The sequence below is a fragment of the Anneissia japonica genome, unplaced genomic scaffold (genome assembly GCF_011630105.1).
Source record: "Anneissia japonica isolate Jap-2015-1 unplaced genomic scaffold, ASM1163010v1 scaffold9668_len1562885_cov226, whole genome shotgun sequence".
Lineage (NCBI taxonomy): Eukaryota > Metazoa > Echinodermata > Crinoidea > Comatulida > Comatulidae > Anneissia > Anneissia japonica.
In genome coordinates this window covers 1,222,056-1,241,032 of record NW_022711326.1, presented here as the reverse complement: position 1 = coordinate 1,241,032, position 18,977 = coordinate 1,222,056, and the positions used below count along the sequence as shown (strand labels likewise).

Genomic DNA, 18,977 nt, shown 5'->3' with positions numbered 1-18,977 from the left:
TCCCCTTAGGAACTCTCGTTGCTGCAGTCAAACATATTAAATATTAGGCAAACAGCAAGCAGACTTTTATTCATTATTTATATATTCATTAAAGTTTTAAACATTATCAAAATTGAAAAAAAAACCCCTCTAAATACAGTAACATCTCCGAAATACGAACCTCCCATTTATGAACTCTAGATTTTACGAACCAAATTTGAGGCGATGACGTCATAATGAACGATCGTTTTTAACTACAAAAACACTTTAAAATGTATTTAAAAGTCTTCCGAAATAATTTAAATTGTTACTTCAGCAAAGAGAGAAAACATTCAAACCAATGAAGTGATAAGAAACTAAGTTTAAAGCAAGAAATATCAAACGTTTTCAGCCGAGATATATTGTATTTGAGCTGTGCATGCTTATTCAGACATACTGTACAGTAAATCTTACTTTTGATTGTTGGGGACACTATTCAAATGGATTTGCGATCTTTACGAAAAGAATACCGGTAAAGCGCTCGTTTTGGGCATATGGTTATGTTTTCATTTGGAAATCACTTTAAATGAATACTTCACAGTGAGCACAGGTAATTTTGGCTTCTGTGAAGTATTATTTTGTTGCAGAAAACAGTAAAATCCAATTCATATTTCGTGACAAAATTTTTCTATCATGGCAAGGCTTAGGCCTACCTAGCCCTGTACTTTGTAGCATGGCCAAGGCCTACCCTTACCACACTGAGATGCTGAAAATTTGAACTCTTCTGAATTACGAATTTTCTCATTTGCGAACCCTGTTCGGACGGAGGAGTACGTAATTGGAAGATGTTACTGTAACTGCCACATTTACTGGGCATTCACATGTACACGGAATATCATAATCACTACAACAGGAAACATATTATAAATAGGTTAACTTGACAATACAGATAAATTGAATGTTAAGTTTATACCGATGATTTACAGTACGGATGATTTATATTGACTTGATATGGACTTTAACATAAATGGTTGTTACTATTCTCCCACAGCTGATTTTGGAGTTTCTGCACAAATCACACAAACAATAGCCAAAAGAAAATCATTCATCGGTACCCCATACTGGATGGCTCCCGAAGTAGCTGCAGTTGAGCGTAAAGGAGGCTACAATTTCCAGGTAGGTGCACTCTAATTAGGCTTTTAATTAGATAATTAAGCTAGCGTGCCAGTCCTGCTCCTGTAAGTTGTGCATTTGTGTGGCAAGTTCACGGTTCTGCCTAAGGCCAATGTCTAATTATGAATATATAACACCCATACACCTGCTAGAAATCTACTGTCCATACTGGCTGTCTTATGCTCAATGCTTAGATATGACAGCTACTATTAGGACAATGGTTACAGATTTCACCATCCTATGTCCACCATGTGCAGTGATTTAAGGCCTATGTGCTTGTACTGGCTATAGCCAGAGGCCTGGATTTATTAAGATATTCAAACCATGGGTCCCAAATCAGCCAAGCAGGGTTCTTCATGTGTTGGAATGTGTGATATACATTTTTTTTAATGCCCTTTAAAACACCAGAGTGAATTGGAGGACTTTGCCCTTGTACCGCTACAGTTGTACTATGCAGCCCCAGCATAGAGCTAGGAGCCTCTGATTCATTTTTAATACCACTGACCTTGTGTATGGTTTATATACCTCATCATGCTACATAATGATCATCATGCAACATGACCAAGACTATCTACCATACATGGTCCATTCCTACTTGCATGGACTTCACCTGTTCTATATGACCATGCATAGTCTATGTAAATCATCCCATCAGTATCCATGATCTTGACCATGCTTGGTTTATACCATACCATCCTAGATGACCACAACCATTTACCCTTAAAGTAGGATCCTACTAATCCTACCATGGCATGTGTCATACCATCATCCATGGTCATGACCCTCTACCATACATAATGTATGCAATACCATCATTCTACATGGCTGTGATCACATACCATGCATGGCCTATGCTATACTGTGCCATCATCCTGCAAACGTAGTACCATCCTACATTGCCATGATCACCTACTATTCATGGTATATGCTGTACCATCCTACATGACTGTAATCATCCACCATGCATGGTCTATGCCATACCATCATCCTACATGGCTGTGATCATTTACCATTCATGGTTTATGCCATATCATCCTACATGGCCATATCACCTACCATTCATGGTCTATGCCGTACCATCCTACATTTCTGTAATCCACCATGTATGGTCTATGCCATACCATCCTACATGGCCATAATCATCTACCATGATTCACTACCTAGCACAGCCTTGTATCCACTGTTATCTACTGCCTTTAAGGGCTCAAATGTCATGCTTCACATTGATATTCCTGATGATGACATAATTAATGTTGAAATATTGAATCCCGACAATTTTTACTTTTATTATACTATTTTATCCGAGATTAATCATTGGATCTTTCAGTTTTTGATCTTCTATAAATACTATATTATGTACAACCGCACATGCCTATTACAACTATACATATCATTATACAGTTATCTGTTCAACATTTACAAAATTCATTGCTATTTCAAGTCCTACGTGATTCAGAGGATGATACATTTAATTTAATTCTCTGTTACTTTCTGTCAAAAAGTACAGTCTTTATGCTCCGTATTAGATCAGTTTGTTGGCTGATAAAAATAATTTTTTCCCTGATTCCTTGGCATACCATACGTAGAAATTAATTACATTGATACTATACAATTATTATTCAAAGGTGCTGATAAAACTATCCTTAAATGATTTGTTAAACAATTTGATTGATTTTTCTGCATTAAACTTTGGTTATTAGTTTATACATACAAGTCTTTTGTTCACATTAACTAATTCCCTGTGATATCTATTTTGGAATTTATTACAAAATTTATTATATATCTTTCTATAATATTGCAGTCAAGAGTTTTAAAAAATGGTTAAAAATAAAGTTAAATAAAAATCTAATGCAAAGAAGCATTAAAGCAATAGTAGATTATGTATCTGATAGTTGGATTATTATTTCATGAATGTTAATAAATGATAATGATTGAAATAAACATTTATTATAATTCTTGTGTCATTGACAGATATCAAAGTTTCAACACAATGTTTAATAGCATTGTAAAATCATTTAAAATATCTTAAATTTAAATAGATCTACACAGTTAATAGCCACAGCATAGATTAGTATTCTCAACATTTATAGTTAAAAAGTGTTCGCTATTAACATATTTTATTAGCTTACTGTAGTGTAGACCTTGGATTAGGGTTACATGAAATCAGTTCCTCAAAAGCATTTTGACGTTGAATTCTTATGAAAAGCTGTAAATGGCCAACTAGTATGATCATTTGTTTATCTTTATATCACAGGTAAATTCTGTAGTGCCATTTTACAGTTTGAACCAACTCAGTGGTGTATGTTTATTATTTTTTGTCTACTATATATTGAAAGTAAATGGCATCATTTTACTGGCTAACCAACTGCAGTAGATGCACATCATTATTTCAGTTTTGCAAGTAAATTGCGTCATTTTTCAGTTAGGAGAACCAGTTTCAGTACTATATCCTTAGATATCTATTTGTTGCAAGTAAATTGTGTCATTAATTATTTCTATGTCACAGGTAAATGACATAATTTTTGCCATTGGAAAGGCCAACTTGTTCATAATTATCTATTTTGCAAATGATAATTAGTACTGTATTATTATCCATGACATATGTAAGTGAATGACATCCTATCCCACTGAGTATAACTAGCAAGCACTGATTCATGTAGTTATTAGTATTAGCCTTTGATACCTTTAATAATTAGGCCTACATCTGGTATAACTAGATGTTAAGTGATAACCCCTTCATCTTATCCCCTGGGTACTATAGTAATTGCTGATATATCTTTATAAATGACATAAATATACTTTCTGTAGTGGATACTAGCTGAAGGTCAACATCCTGAAGTGAAGTAATAGTACAACTTAAACTGCTTCCTGTACATTGTTACTGCGCCCTTGTTGAATTCTATATCAAATCGTGGAGCTATACAGTATTTCCATGATCAAGTCTCGCATTTATTGCTATACAACCTATAAATATACACTGTACAGGTCCTAGCATACTAAAGGCTCTACGCATTTATTCTGTCAACATCACTTTAATTACGGTATGAATTAAAAAATATCTGTATATTAGTCAATACACAATTTACCAATTGTTTTGTAGTACTAAAGAATTTTAATATATTAGTAAAATATTGTTCATTTTTCATAGAATAATATAATTTTTAGTATTTAAATGTTTATTTTGTTTATTAAATTTATAAAGGAATTTCTTCCATATTCAACATATGATGCTTTATTAAATTTGTTGTATTTTGTTTGGCATAATAAATGAGAGGAAAATTAGTAATCCAGAACCCTTGTAATAAATGCAAGCATCTTACTATCAAATTACATCTTCATTCCCAATAGCTGATAATTTTCTTTTGCTTATGAAAACCTACACAAGATATTGTAGGAAATAGACTTATCAGAATATGAAATATATACTACATTTTTTTGGTTATATAGCAATATATAGCAAAGCAATACAATACTATTACCATTTTGGCATGCATCTTTTTTTATCCAAATTATTTATATCTTTCCCTGAAATTGTTGTAAACTGAGATCAATAATATTGATCTCCAACATAACCACAGAAAGTGCATTGTAGTCAAATAAGCTGACAAGTTAAGAAGGTGACCTTTACCAAAGGTCACTCATAATATAAACAAACAATAGCTGCAACTGAATGTGTATATGTAAAAACTGAATAATTAAAAATGATTAAGCATTGAATTAAATGAATGTGATTAACAAATATAGTAATGACAGGCTTAAACAAGACAGTAATACATTATTAGTAGTTTGCATTAAGTGGTGTAAATTGTACTGTAAAAATAATAACATCATCCTTATCATTATATCATAATTTTCATTATTAGCACAATAATTATTATCATTATATCACCATCATCATTGTTATCATTATTTATATATTATCAAAATAATAATCATCATCATCAGCAGCAGCAGATAGTTTTTCATTTATAGGTAAGTTTTCATGATATGTGAAAGGTACATATACCGCCTCATGATAGAACACCACTTTGGTGAATGAGCATCCATTGTAAGACAGATTGTATTATTATTATTATTATTATTGTTATTGTTATTGTTATTATTATTGTTATTAGTACCATCATCATAATATTAACATCAGTATCAATATCATCATCATCATTATCACTTTAGGTATAATCTAATATTATATTTAAATCTTTAACCCTTATTTTTTTCTTTATATTAACTGTTTGATCAAATCTGGACCTGTTGAAGAGGCCTGTACTTATAGGAAGAGGTCTCAAATTATACAAAGGTATTATATTGTGCTAGGACATTTAAGAGATAATAATGTTTGTAACAATGTTATTTTACAGTGTGACATCTGGGCTGTTGGCATCACGGCTATTGAACTAGCAGAGCTTCAACCTCCAATGTTTGATCTGCATCCAATGAGGTATGAGAATGTTTGACAGCAATGTCAAGCCTCTTAAATTATTCTTACCAAGTTTCAGGTATTTCACATTCAACTTAATTTATTTGAATGTTCTTTCGTGTAGTTACTTTTTTTGTAAGTTTCATTCACATGCAACAAGGGGGCATTGTTTTTTTATTTTTTTTATTTATTAAAATTTGTTATTTTGTCATTATTCCAATTTTGGAATTTGAAATTCGGCTGGGCCCCTGGGGACCCACAGCAGCCAATAATACAGCGCCAGTACCATGTCCCCTGTCTCGTCAAACCAAGCGAACTCCAATTAAAATCCAAACTTGGCTGGATTTGAACTGGGGTCTTCAAAACAAAAAGCTGGAACATTACCCCTTGGCCAAACGCTCAGCTCATAATCTGTATCATAATCTTATCTATTTACATATTTGTTTTTTTAGGGCATTATTTCTCATGTCTAAGAGCAATTTTGTTCCGCCAAAGTTGAAAGATTCACAGAAATGGTCAAAAGAATTCAGAGGATTTATTAAATGTGCGCTAGTGAAGAACCCTAAGAGGAGGCCCACTGCTGATGTCCTTCTGAAGGTAAGTCAACAATATTTGGTTTACTTAATTATTTATTCTTTATTCTGAAATATACTTTCAGTACAATGTACTGGTTTCCAAAGTGTTGTATGAAAACATGCCAAAAAAAATGTCACGTTTTCAGTTAGTGTCCCCTGAATAGGGACACTCTGGTCCCGAAGATGTCCCCTTAATAGGGGTTCTACTGTACATTACTTGAAATTAATACATAAATTGAAACATTTTAAGTCAAAAAACTTGAAATAGACAGCAGATAATTTGAAGTGTAAATATGGATTAAGAAAAAAAGAATGAATCCGCACATTACGGTTTGAGCCCATGTCAACTGTGTTACTCACTTGGTAATGATCACTCCATTCCAGCCATCTTTCAGCACATGGAATCAGTCAGGAAAAAAACGAATCATTAATTTGACAAAGTTTACATGTTTCCATAAATTATATGGCATGTTTTTTTTCCTGTGCACATAAATTACTTATGTGAAAGACTTTGACTTGCACGACAACATAGTATATTGACAAGTTTCCTGCTCTTAACATTTAGCAGTTTCTAGGCAAACAACTGGCCGTCAATCTCACAATCTTGCAAATATAAAGTCTTGTAAAATGTAGATCTCGTGTAAGAGGAAAGGAAGTGGTGGGTATTTATCATCACATTTTTCCAGAAAAGGTACTTCACTTTGTTATAGACTTGGATGATTGTACAGGCCATTCACACGGTTCAAACCTTTGGTTATAATGAAAGTACCTAGACTACAGCCCTGATAAACCCCATTCAAATGATTATTGATAATGAAAATTGTATTCTTGAAACATGTTTGCTACACGATAGGGCTCAATATTGAGCCCACGATCAGGTTCATGATATACAGTTTGTATTATTAAATGCCTCGTGGTGTTTTTAATTATTGATAACAATGTCCTGCCAATAATTTGATGTTCTTTTCTTGTTGGTGCAACAGTTATTTAAATTCTCTTCCAGGGCGGATCCAGTAGTGGGAAAGTGAGGCACATAGGCACATTGCCCCCTCCCCCCAAATGTTTTGCCACTAAATTTTTAAATTTCAATGCATGTAGTCGACCTTCCCATTTCCGAACTTCTCATTTAGGAACGTTTGGCCGATGACGTCATCGCTAGATTTATTCATCTAATTTTTGCTATTTTCATTTATTTTAAGAAAAAACGTATCACAAAAGTAAAAAATGCATTATAGTACTAGTTTATACTGTACAGTACTTTTCATAAATACATCATACGACTTTAGGCTTAGAAAAGTCAAACCAATACATGATGTAAAATAATCAAAACTAGTCGAAATTCAGGCAGGCAGTGCATGCTGCTAGGCCGACCTTGTCTAGGCTAAAGGACAGCCTATACCCAGGGAGGCCTACCCTACTCTTTCTTATGGTTACCTGCGGTCTAAATCCACTGTAAATCCAATCAGCTAGTTCGAGTATAAATGTATGGTAAACATCAACTTTTTATCCTTTTAAGAATAAATCTGTTTGGATATTCAATAAGCATCTATATTATTTGTTTTTCACTGTCAAAAAACAATTAGCAAGCTGCTCTATTTTTAGAAGATGACATCAGCAATTACCCATCATTCAATGCTACAGGTACCAAAACCACATGTTTGGAAGTCAGGAAGGTCGAAAAAAAATAGGAACCGTTTCTTTTTTTAAATTATCCAAAATTTCTTGACTAAAGTAAATATATAATAAGCCTCTAATTAATATTAATGTTTGTTTACTAATTTGCTACAAATTACGGAGAGATGCCAGCTAAAGTTAGCAGAGAGCTGCTGCTAGGCCCAGCTAAACCTTGGCTAAACCACCACTGTATGTTGAACAGTCAGCCTATTAGTGACATGGGAGATTAGGTCGGTCTATCCATGGAACGATTTCCTTAGCCTATTATGAATCGATATTTAATATATTAGTTTGTCTTGCATTAACCTTTAATTGATTCTTCAACGATTTTTATAAATGTTTATTGAACACTTAAATGCAAAATTAAGCCTAGATGTTGGTAGGCAGGCCTAGTTATAGGCTACAACTTGGCGTTTTTAAACTTGAGGGCACTATTCTTACGAACTTCTTATTTACGAATTTTCTCAATTACGAACTGCTTTCAGCCCAAGGTGTACGTAAATGGGAAAGTCGACTGTATATTGAAATTAGCGATACTCGTTTATCTATTCTGAATATATTGTTCCCCACTGTTTGAAAAATTCTGGATCCATCCCTGTCTTCCTCTCTTTTTGGACAATTAATGGTTTTGCCAATTTGGTATTTAAATTCAGATGACAGGGACGGATCCGGAGATGTCCAAAAAGGGGGTCAATTTTTTCTTTTTCTTCATTTCTATTTTTTTTTTCTTTTTTAACCTTCCAAAAGGGCCCCTCCCCCCCTTGGATCACACAATATCAATGTGGGACATAGTTTTTAAACCATAAACTTTACTTTTCTTTTACTTTACAGTGTGATTGCGCTGTATGTTGTCCCATCAATACGTTACGTGACCACACTAGCTACGTGGTCAGTAAATTCATGTAGTTTGTGGTCAATGACTGCTCACATGTATACCACCTTTTACCGAGTCTGTCATGTGTATGGCATTAAACTGCACATGATGTGGGCATGGCGTTAAAATGGCCCCAGATGTTCAGGTTAGCAAGAACTTCATAATTAACATGGAGGAAGAACATTTGAATGGTGATGTACAAGCAAATGATGTGATTTTTTTTGTATTCTTTTCAGAATCCATTTTTCACAGTATCAAATGAGTCACTAAACAGAGAATTAGCAAAGAAATTGCTAGAAAAAGTTAGGAACTCTAATCCATCCTATGTACCTGATGTAGATGAGGAGGAAATACAAGTAAGTATACAGTGACAACAACTTTGGTAGTGATACTTTTGTGCCATCATTATCTCACCACTATTTATCGCTATAGTTACCATTTCATTGTTCATCATCTTCACTTATACCTCTTATCAGCCTTTGTTATGTAATAACCATTATCGTCAAGGTAAATATTATTTACATAATAATCAACATGATTGCCATTGTCATTGTAGCCACCATGATTACTATCACAAATATGACAGGCAGCACATACACATAATTGTCCTTATCATCATTCTCTTCTCTATCACCATTACCATCATTATCAATCATCAACATCATCATCATTGTCATCATCACCATAATTATCATTACAAGTTGCATTAAAAGTTGCACACCACAAACATTTACTATTATGATCACTGTCGCCCCATCAACTGTCACTGATATGATCAACACCACCATTATGATGTGAATATTGTCCATAACTTCACTCTTCAGCCAACAGTTACTGATATCCATTGATTCTTTGTTAATATATTGCATATTTTACCTATAGTATAATAATATGTAAAAAAAATAAGTGTGGATTTATATAGTGCCTCACGTTGTCACAACCTTGAGGCGCTTAACAACATAAAAGAAGAAAATAAACCATAAACTAATGTAGAAATGTGCTGTTAATTATTTATCCAATATATATATATATATATATATATATAAGTACCTATATTGTTTCTAGCCGTTCCTATTGTGTAATGGAGTGTATCTGGTGGTATTTGAACCTGTTCAACCATGAAGCCTCCGTGGTCTAATGGTTATATATATATATATTTTTTTTTTTTTTTTTTCTAATAATTTAATTTAACAATTAATTTGATGATTATTAATAATTATTACAATAGTTTGGTATTTTGTTACTCGGCCCACACAGCAATTCTTAGAGATTCTTTCCATAGCGTGTTGCTTTCTTTATCATGTCATAGTGTGTTACTTTCTTTATCATGTCAAAGTGTGTTACTGTCCTTTCCATCCTGAACCCTTTCATTTTTTTCTCTTCCTTTTGTTCTATTCCTTGCTTTTCATTTTATGTTCCCAAATTTTCCATTTCTTTCCCTTATTTATAGTTTCTTATCTTTCCTTTTCTATTGTGTTCTTAAAATTGCCATAACATTTTTTCTTATGTTTCCTTGTCTTTCTTTCCTTTTCTCTTCTAATATTTCTTATCTTTCCTTTCCTTGTCATTTCTAATGTTTCCTTATCGTATCTTTCCTGTTCCGTTCTTAGTTTCCTTATCTTTTCTTTCATTTTCCTTTCTTTTACATTTCTATATCAGTCTTTCATTTTCCATTCTTATATTTCCTTATCATTTCTTTCCCTTTCCTTTATGTTTCCATGTCCATCTTTGCTTATCTTTCCTTTCCTTTTTTCCTTCTTATGCTTTCTTATCTTTCCTTTTCCTTTTCTATCCTTAGTTTCCTTACCTTTTCCTAATGATTTATAACAATGTTTTTGCTCTTTAGTTTGTACCTCAACGTGTATCTTCAAAACACAGCGACCGACGAGATCGACCTATATCTGAAATCAACTGTAAGTTCTGCAAGCCTTGATTTTTGGTGATTTTGATACAAATTCTTTTGTGGCTGTTAAAAATGTAAATATCTAGTAATGTATCTTGGATTCAGAGGTGGTGGTCATCACATAGTGCCTGATCATAGTATGAAGCACCGTGCCGAGGGTGGGTTTGAGTCAGTGTCCCCCTTTCTCAAAAAAATGTTTTGTTGAATAATTAAGCCACTAGGTGGTGTTACAGGATATCTTGACTTAAATATTCAGTAGGCCAATACAAATATACAGAGATAAGATATAATAGTACAGTACTAATGTGGTAATGTTGATAATAATATTTTGACAATTATGGTTATAATGATGATGAAGATACCAATAATTTTCATAGTGATTATGAAAATGGTGATAATAAGAATGAAGACAATGATCATGTGATGATAATATTTATAGTAATGGTTATGATGATGATCATAATGACAATGAAATGAATATAATAATTATCATCTTGTTGACCCTGATAATAGTGATTATGATAATCAAAAAGTAGATGTAAATATATCATTAGTGAAAATATAATTTCACCCTTCCCTCTATTTGATAGTGGACAAAGTTAGGCAAGCTTTGCCCCAAGACATTCCACAAGAGACTGATGAACACAATGGCAGTAGTAGCAAGGAAGAGCAAAACGGCTCCTCCACGGAATATAAACCATCACCACAAATTAACAACAGGGAAAATAGGAAGTAAGTCCACACAGCAAATACAACTATCTTTCTTTTATGAAAATACAAATTTATTATGCACACGTTTATTTATTTCACTGGCACCATCTTTAAAAGTTTATATTTTGAATTTATAAAGTAAAATATATAAGACTAGTTTTGAGAATGTTATAACAACAACATAATATTGTTTTAGTAACAGTAGTTGTTATAGCAACAACATATGTTGCTATAGTGACAAGTGTTGCTATGGTAACAACATATATTGCTATGTTAACACATTGCTATGGTGACAACATGTATTGCTATAGTAACAATATTTATTACTATGGTAATAATAGATAATGTTATTTATTAGCAGGTATTGATTGTTGCCATTGGATAACAGTCATTGCTTTTGTGGTCATTCAGTCTTTAATACTCTCAGAAAATCAAAATGTTTTGTTTACTAATTTACATACATTATTGCATGCAAAATTGTAGAAGAGTCTCATACAAATTTCAACGAGTTTAACATAATTTTTTTTTTTTTTTTGCAATATTATTTGATTTATCCCTTCCTCTTCCCATAGTTTTTTCCCTCCTTAAAAGATGTGCTAATTTGAAGTTGCTACTATTGGACCAGCTAAAACATAACTCATCATCATAGACTCTTCATTTCAGGTCAAGACGAAAAGTATCCATATCAAATTCTTCTAAATCATCTTCATACAGGTGTGTGTCTGTGTCGGCCTGACACCTGATGCAGGTGCTCCTAAATATGCAAATCTTGTTGTGCTTGCTTGTGTCTTGTTGCATTTTGAATGTATTGCAGCAAGAAGTTTTTAATTTTGTTTTCGCATGAGCCTGCATTTTACGCTAACATCCTGCAACTTTGACATACACATATATTATGATATACGTGACAGGTGGACTAAAGCCTCGGTGATATTTCTGATAGCTCTTCTTATATTATTTAAATTAATCCATTTTCCCTTGGATTTAAAGAGTGACTTTTTACTTGATGTATAAAAAATAGAGAGAAATAATCAGCTTAACTTAGCTGAATTATAAAAGAATATCTAATATATAATATTTATGGTTATTTATATTAAGGAAAGGAAATTTTTCCTTTTTACATATGTGGTTGTATATTAGAATCTAATATAATCATGACATTCCCAATTCATACTTAAATAGTAATATTTCTTCAAAATTTGCTAGGAACTAACATTAATACTATGTAATAAAAACAAGTATTGAGCTACCTGGTCTACTTAATTTATCTACATATCCAGGCCAGGCAGAATTCTTCCAGTAATGTTTAATTTATCTTAAATATTCAAGTGTGCAAAAAAATAAAATGCATTATATTCACCAAAATTTGCTAATTTTTATTATGTCTACACAAAAATAGTAAAATTGTACTAAATCCTGTAAAATTAATTGGTTTTTAATCAGAGTTGTAATTGCATTAAATGTCAGGTCAAGGCTAGAGCTGTTAATAACTATATTCTGTATAGGTCTTATGGGCTCAATGATGTTTTTAGTCTTACAAAGATATTGTATTTTGTTTGAATTTTTCCTTCAGTATTGATATAAAAATCCTCATAAATGTAACATTGTAGTTTGCAAGCACATTGCATTGCAAAAATAGGTGCACCTATATGTAAATTGGGCTGTGCTGCATCATAGCCATCCATGTGATTGAAAACGGATGTTAAAGATACCCAAATGATGGGAAACAATTCTGAAAAAGCCAATTTGAAAAGTGGATTTTTAGTTATTTAGAACATGTAGGTAAAATTTCTTTATGGTTAAAATATACAGATGTTATAGAAAACATACAGTTAAAAGAACATAAAAATTGAATGAAAACAGATAAACAAGTAACACATTAGTTGTTTTGGAAAAGTTTTACAAAAGTTATATCAAAATAGTCATGGCATGATATTAGGAACCCTTTTGATGTTTTTATTATATAGACAAAAATATAAGCAGTTGTAGTTATTGTGCTGATCATAATTAGCATAAGTTCAAACCAAGGTGTCAGGAAGTAGTTTACAATGCAATTTAAACCCACTTACTATAAAAGTTCACCAAGTCCATTAATCAATCAACATTCATATTAAATATCTGGCTACTGCTGTGCACTTCACATAAGAAATATCACTGAATACTGAATGAAATTGGTGGCGCTTGTAACTTTGGAATTTTATCGCCATTTTTATGATTGTTGAGTAGCAACTTCTTTGTGAATCTACTTGACCTTCAGTGTCAAGGTTGTAGGTTAAAAATCTTTGCATATCCCATAATAAGATGTCATAGAAAATCTTAATTATTTTTAATTTTCTGGTTATTAAATTCATATCAAAATTAAATGTTGCTATAAGGTTGTGGCTTGGTGATTTGTTAGCACAGTCAACTAATGAGCTTCATATCCCTGCACATGTAAGAATTCTTTATCAGAGTAGTAAAAAATATTTCGTAAGTCTGCTAACCAAAGATAATAACAAATTGTCTATTATATAATCAGCCTTACTCTAGAGACCACCAATTAAGCATTGAAGAAAACTCATTTATGTCTTTTTAAATAACGTACATTTTCAAAGAAGTATAAATGTGACCTCAAAAAACGGTATTTTGACAGTAGCGGTTAAATCTGTACATTGAAACGCCAACATCTTCCGTATCTGATTTGTTCGAAATTGGACGATCAGCCTAGAGGAAGTGCTTAATCTGTGTTGCTAATGTGTTTATGAAGCAAAGAGTTTTCGTAGTAACGGAAGCTTAGCTGCACTGGAAGCCAGTAAGGGCTATGCTACTGCACACACCACACCACAAATGCTCCACCCACAACCATTTTTAAAAGGTTTTTTGTAAACAGCTCTTAATATAGTGCGTTATTATGCTTAGGATTGATTGAGCGTGCACGAGTAGGATGTGTATAAACAGATTTACTGCCACCGATCATTTAGAGTTAAACCGAATCTTGACCTAAATAGAATAGAAAAACAAAATTTAATATTAAGATTGCTCACTCTGTGAAATATCAAGTTATATAACTTTCAATTGAAAATCAGAAGATTAAATATTTTTCTCACCATTGAGCAAACATATTAACACTGTTCCATATTCTTCTCAAAAACCCTAATTAGTTTTGTAATAAATTTAATGATTTTCTTTGTAAACAACTCCAAATAATGGAAAAAAAAATTTATGATTGGTATCTCGTTAGATGATTTGATAATTTAGTTTTTTTATCATTTTTGATGAACAGTTCATTTTTTTATTTTTTGAGTTTTTTTGGTGGGGTTTTTTTTTTTTTTTGATAGTATAATTTAGTATAATTAAGTTTTTTGTTGTTTTTTAAATCGCCAACAAATTTGATAGAAGTGCTCACTAAGACCCAAATATAGGTTTAGTTTGTACCACATAAACTTATTTCATCAATCATACTCTGTCTCTGCTCAACAGTGCATGCATGCCTAACTGTTATTCTATGGATTTGTCTGTCATCAACAAACACAGGATATGCAAAACAATTTAAATAAATTAAAACAGTATTAACATTTATGAAATTGAATATCAATTGAATTACTGTAGCATGTTCGTTAATTTAAATGAGGGTTTTGTTCGATGACGAATGCTCTGAACAAACATGGCACAGTGAATACATGGTTTGAATACATTAAAAGAGAGTAGTAGGTAATATAGGTTCGGAAAGGACAGATTAAAAATAATTATGGAAAGGTCTAATAATAATATGCTGCATCTGACATACTGTATATTTCTGACAGGCATCACCACAGTTGGTTATAAACCCAGTGATGCTTAACCACGCACAATACCTAGCTGCATGTTAAAAACTGCCGTGTTGCTACAACCATTAGTGTGTTCGCAAAGCCCTGCTATTCATTATTATGTCGTTAATTAAGTTTTAATGTACTTTATTTTTTCTTCTATTTCTGGAAGAAGTCTCCTTGAATCCGTTGAAGAAGAATTAACGAAACGGTACGGTTACTAGTGATTATCATTTTTCCAGTTGCCATATCATGAAATTATTCTACCCTACTTGTCAAGTCTGAAGTTCCCTAATTGAATTCTTTAATTAATAATGTTCGGTTCCTATCCCTCCAGCTACAATTCTCTTCCTAGTTCAAAATATCGTGAATGCGACATTTACCCTAACTGCTATTGATCTTATTGCTATGTTCTCATTAAGTTACTGAGGTATATCTTGTAGTGAATTTTATATTAAGGTACTCTGTACTTTTTACTGGGATCATTAATTAAGGATATTGAATAATAACATACATTTTTATATATCAATTATTTTGGTATCTTCTTAATATTACCTTTATCCTAACAAAATATAGTTTGAATTTTAAGTAATTCAGATTTTGGTAATGGTATAATAATATATGAGAATTATAATCATGTTAGTAATAATTGATTTATACAATGCCTCATATTAAACCATCCCTGAAGTTCTTTACAACATAAAGCAAAGAAAAGAAACATTGAAACTAAAAGATTGAGTAACAATATTGAAAAGTGATTATTGATTACTGTAGTAATAAGATTAAATATGTGTCCCTATAAAATATGTCTTGAAATTATATTGCTTTGTGTTTGTCATCGGTGGTGAATTATTTTAAATCGATTAATTGTAGTTGTTTTATTAACATTATTGTTGTTTTGGTATATGTACCTCTAAATAACCATCTCAAATACTATCTAACCATGGAGAATGATTTTTTAAGGATTACTTCGTAATAAACTCATTAATGTATTGTACACATGTAAGACCAATCACAGTACAGATCATTTTTGGTGTTGATAACCGTATATCAGTAAAGATAAATTGCTTCATTTTTCTTCACTTACCTGTGGAAACATTTGGCACATAGACTCTCATCCGTGTGGTGAGGGGTTCGAGCCCTTTTTGTGCAAGTCGCTTGTCCATGGGCAAAGACATTTTATCTGCGTTTGTTTATCTCAGGAGTGTAAATGCGTACTGGCATATACTGGGAACGTAAAACAGACTTAAACAGACTCGCTGTGAGGCAAAGTGGCGATCCCCTTAAGAAAGAGGGATAGGCAGTCCCTGTATGGTTCGACTACCTTTAACTTCACTGACTAGCGTATCTGACTATTTTATTTTTCTTTTGTTTGATTAATTTATTTATGAATGTTTGCATGATCATTATGTCTCTAGGGGTCACACAGGTTCAAAACTTGCTGAACTTGAAGAGAAATCTGAAAGCAAAGAACCAACTACTGAGTGAGTACCATTGTCCTGTGTATCCTGTCCAGTATTATTCATGTTGAGTAGAGTACACATTTGAGTAGTACTTATTGTTAATTTTAAGTAGTACTCATTTTAGAGATATTTTTTAGTAGTACTCATTCTAAATAACAATTATTTTAAGTGCTACTCAATTAAGCTGGACACTCACTGCGTACGACCGAATCAACATTTGCTTCCGGCGAGAGACGCAACACCGTCTGCTGATTGTCACTGGCAATCTGAACGGATCCTCATAAAAAGACGATCCGTTGGGTCCACGTCTTTGTGTGCGTTCTTTGCCGTGTCGCCGTCGCACGCAGTGAGTAGCCGGCTTAACGCTTATTTTGAGTAATGCTTATTTTTAACAGTGTATATATATATATATTATCAGTGCTTATTCATTAGTGCCTAATTAAGTAATACTCAATATGTTATTTGAGCAATATGTGTAGTTTTTTTTTATTACTGTAGTATTATTTGTGAGTTGTGTACATGAAAAGTAGTATCTATGTTGAGTTGTTTGTATTTAGGCAGTGCTTATTTTTGAACCGTGCTTTATTGCTATTTGAGTATTGTCAGTGTCAGGTGCATTTCATTTGGTGTGTTGAATTTTTTTTTTAATGGTGTTGTAGAAGGAATTTAGCCGCACTTTAGTAATGGAGTATTTTGGTTTGACATAAACTTGCCTCTGACTTGCACTTAGACATGGGAGCCTTGTGCCCACAATTTAGCATTTATGTCAACTAAACAAGTCTTGAAATACTAACAGCTTTTATGTCTGAGTGTATTTTGGTGAGTTTTATATAAGTGTCCTTTTTATGTGATATTCAATATTACTGTTTAATACTATCTTGTATCCCATCTGAATGTCTCCTGAAATTGAAACTGGTGTTTGCTGTTATTTTATTGTCAGATTTGTTTACATTACGATTTATATAGTCAACCATTACCGCACAATTGTTTAGTGTTTATCTCTGTAGACTTAGATAATAGAGTATATACTAATACAAAGCATATTTGCATAGAAAACTCCTATTTTGTTGATAAATTCAGATAATTTTTAGTAGCTCAGGTATATTCTCGCTCACATCACAAACTAACACAATCAAAGTAGATTGTGTAGTTCGTGAAATCAGAGTAGCGCGTCAAAACAAGCGCGTATTGGTTGTCAAGTATTTTTGTATTCTTTACCACACAAAAACTTGTTAACAACAACAGCGCGTATTTTGACGCGCTTTCTTGATTTCACGAACTTACACAGTCTACTTTGATTGTGTTGGTAATGTGAGCGACGTTATATGCCAGCCGTGTTGATCAGGGTAAGGATATTAATAATTAATTTGTTATAACAGCTTAATTGGCAAGGATAACTGCTCCACCCACAGAGTTTGGATTATAATTTTGTTTTAAGTACATTAATTTAATTAATATCAGAACAATATGGCCCAGCATTCTCCATGGTTTACAGTATAAACTACGGCTTACATTAGATATAACTACCACACATCTGATGACAGAAGGCTTGACACCTTTGAAAGGTCATTTTGAGTAAATAAACTGAAACTACTCTTAAAAGCATTGCCTGTCTAATATAATTTTAACATAAATGTTGAGACTACTATTGGTGTATATAACCGTATGTATTATTTTTCAAATATCATCATGTTTACTGACGGATTTTAATACTAGGAGTTCTAAAATGAGATCACTGAACTTACTATGAGCCTAGGGTGATGAATACAGATCAAAGATAATAAGAGAGCTTATTGGCTAACCTAATGCTTTCCCACAATCCTTTGGTTCCTGGCATAGAACCTGGAATCTTACAATAATTTCTTGTTTGTTGTTTCTTTGTTGTTGGTAAAATACATTTGGTAAATTATTAGCAGAAATCAATTTGAGATTCTGAGTAGAATTATGATCAGGGAATTTTAAATATGTGTCAAAAAGTTCAGCATAAAAGTAGTAATTATCTTTGTACAAGACTAAAAGCTTGTGTACAAAATATAGCTGCTAGGGTCTTGCAATGCAGTGGCGGATCCAGGGGGGGTTCAGGGGGTTCGGACGAACCTCCATCTGTGAAGAAACGTAACTAAATACTACTGGGGCCTGGCTTACAAAAGGCATGCTAACCTACCTATGCTTAGGTTGGCAGATCGGACAAACTAGGCTTAGCTCAGCTAGGCTTAAATATTAAAAGAATTAAAACACTGTTTTCGGTTTCGAAGATAGAATATTTTATGCACGAAAGTGCGTTCTTCATGCCTATCAGTTCATCAATTCGTGGAAGAAAGACTATGTATCCAATATTTCAATATTGTTTGAATATAATAATATAGTCCTATTTCCTTTGTATTGATTTTTTTTTCTCTCTATATAGGAAGAGACAAAATTACCCAAACTTTTTGAAGGGGTGGGGG

General features: G+C 32.6%; 1 protein-coding gene across 1 annotated transcript in view; it reads left to right on the top strand.

Moving 5' to 3' along the window:
- The window catches only part of LOC117107357 (mitogen-activated protein kinase kinase kinase kinase 3-like), a 60,707-nt gene that overhangs the window by 25,984 nt on the left and 15,746 nt on the right, over positions 1-18,977 (top strand). The window contains 9 exon segments of the mRNA XM_033249008.1: positions 1,010-1,134; positions 5,490-5,569; positions 6,001-6,145; positions 8,908-9,027; positions 10,518-10,584; positions 11,165-11,306; positions 11,949-11,999; positions 15,240-15,278; positions 16,486-16,551. Coding sequence (XP_033104899.1) covers positions 1,010-1,134; positions 5,490-5,569; positions 6,001-6,145; positions 8,908-9,027; positions 10,518-10,584; positions 11,165-11,306; positions 11,949-11,999; positions 15,240-15,278; positions 16,486-16,551 — 835 coding nt within the window.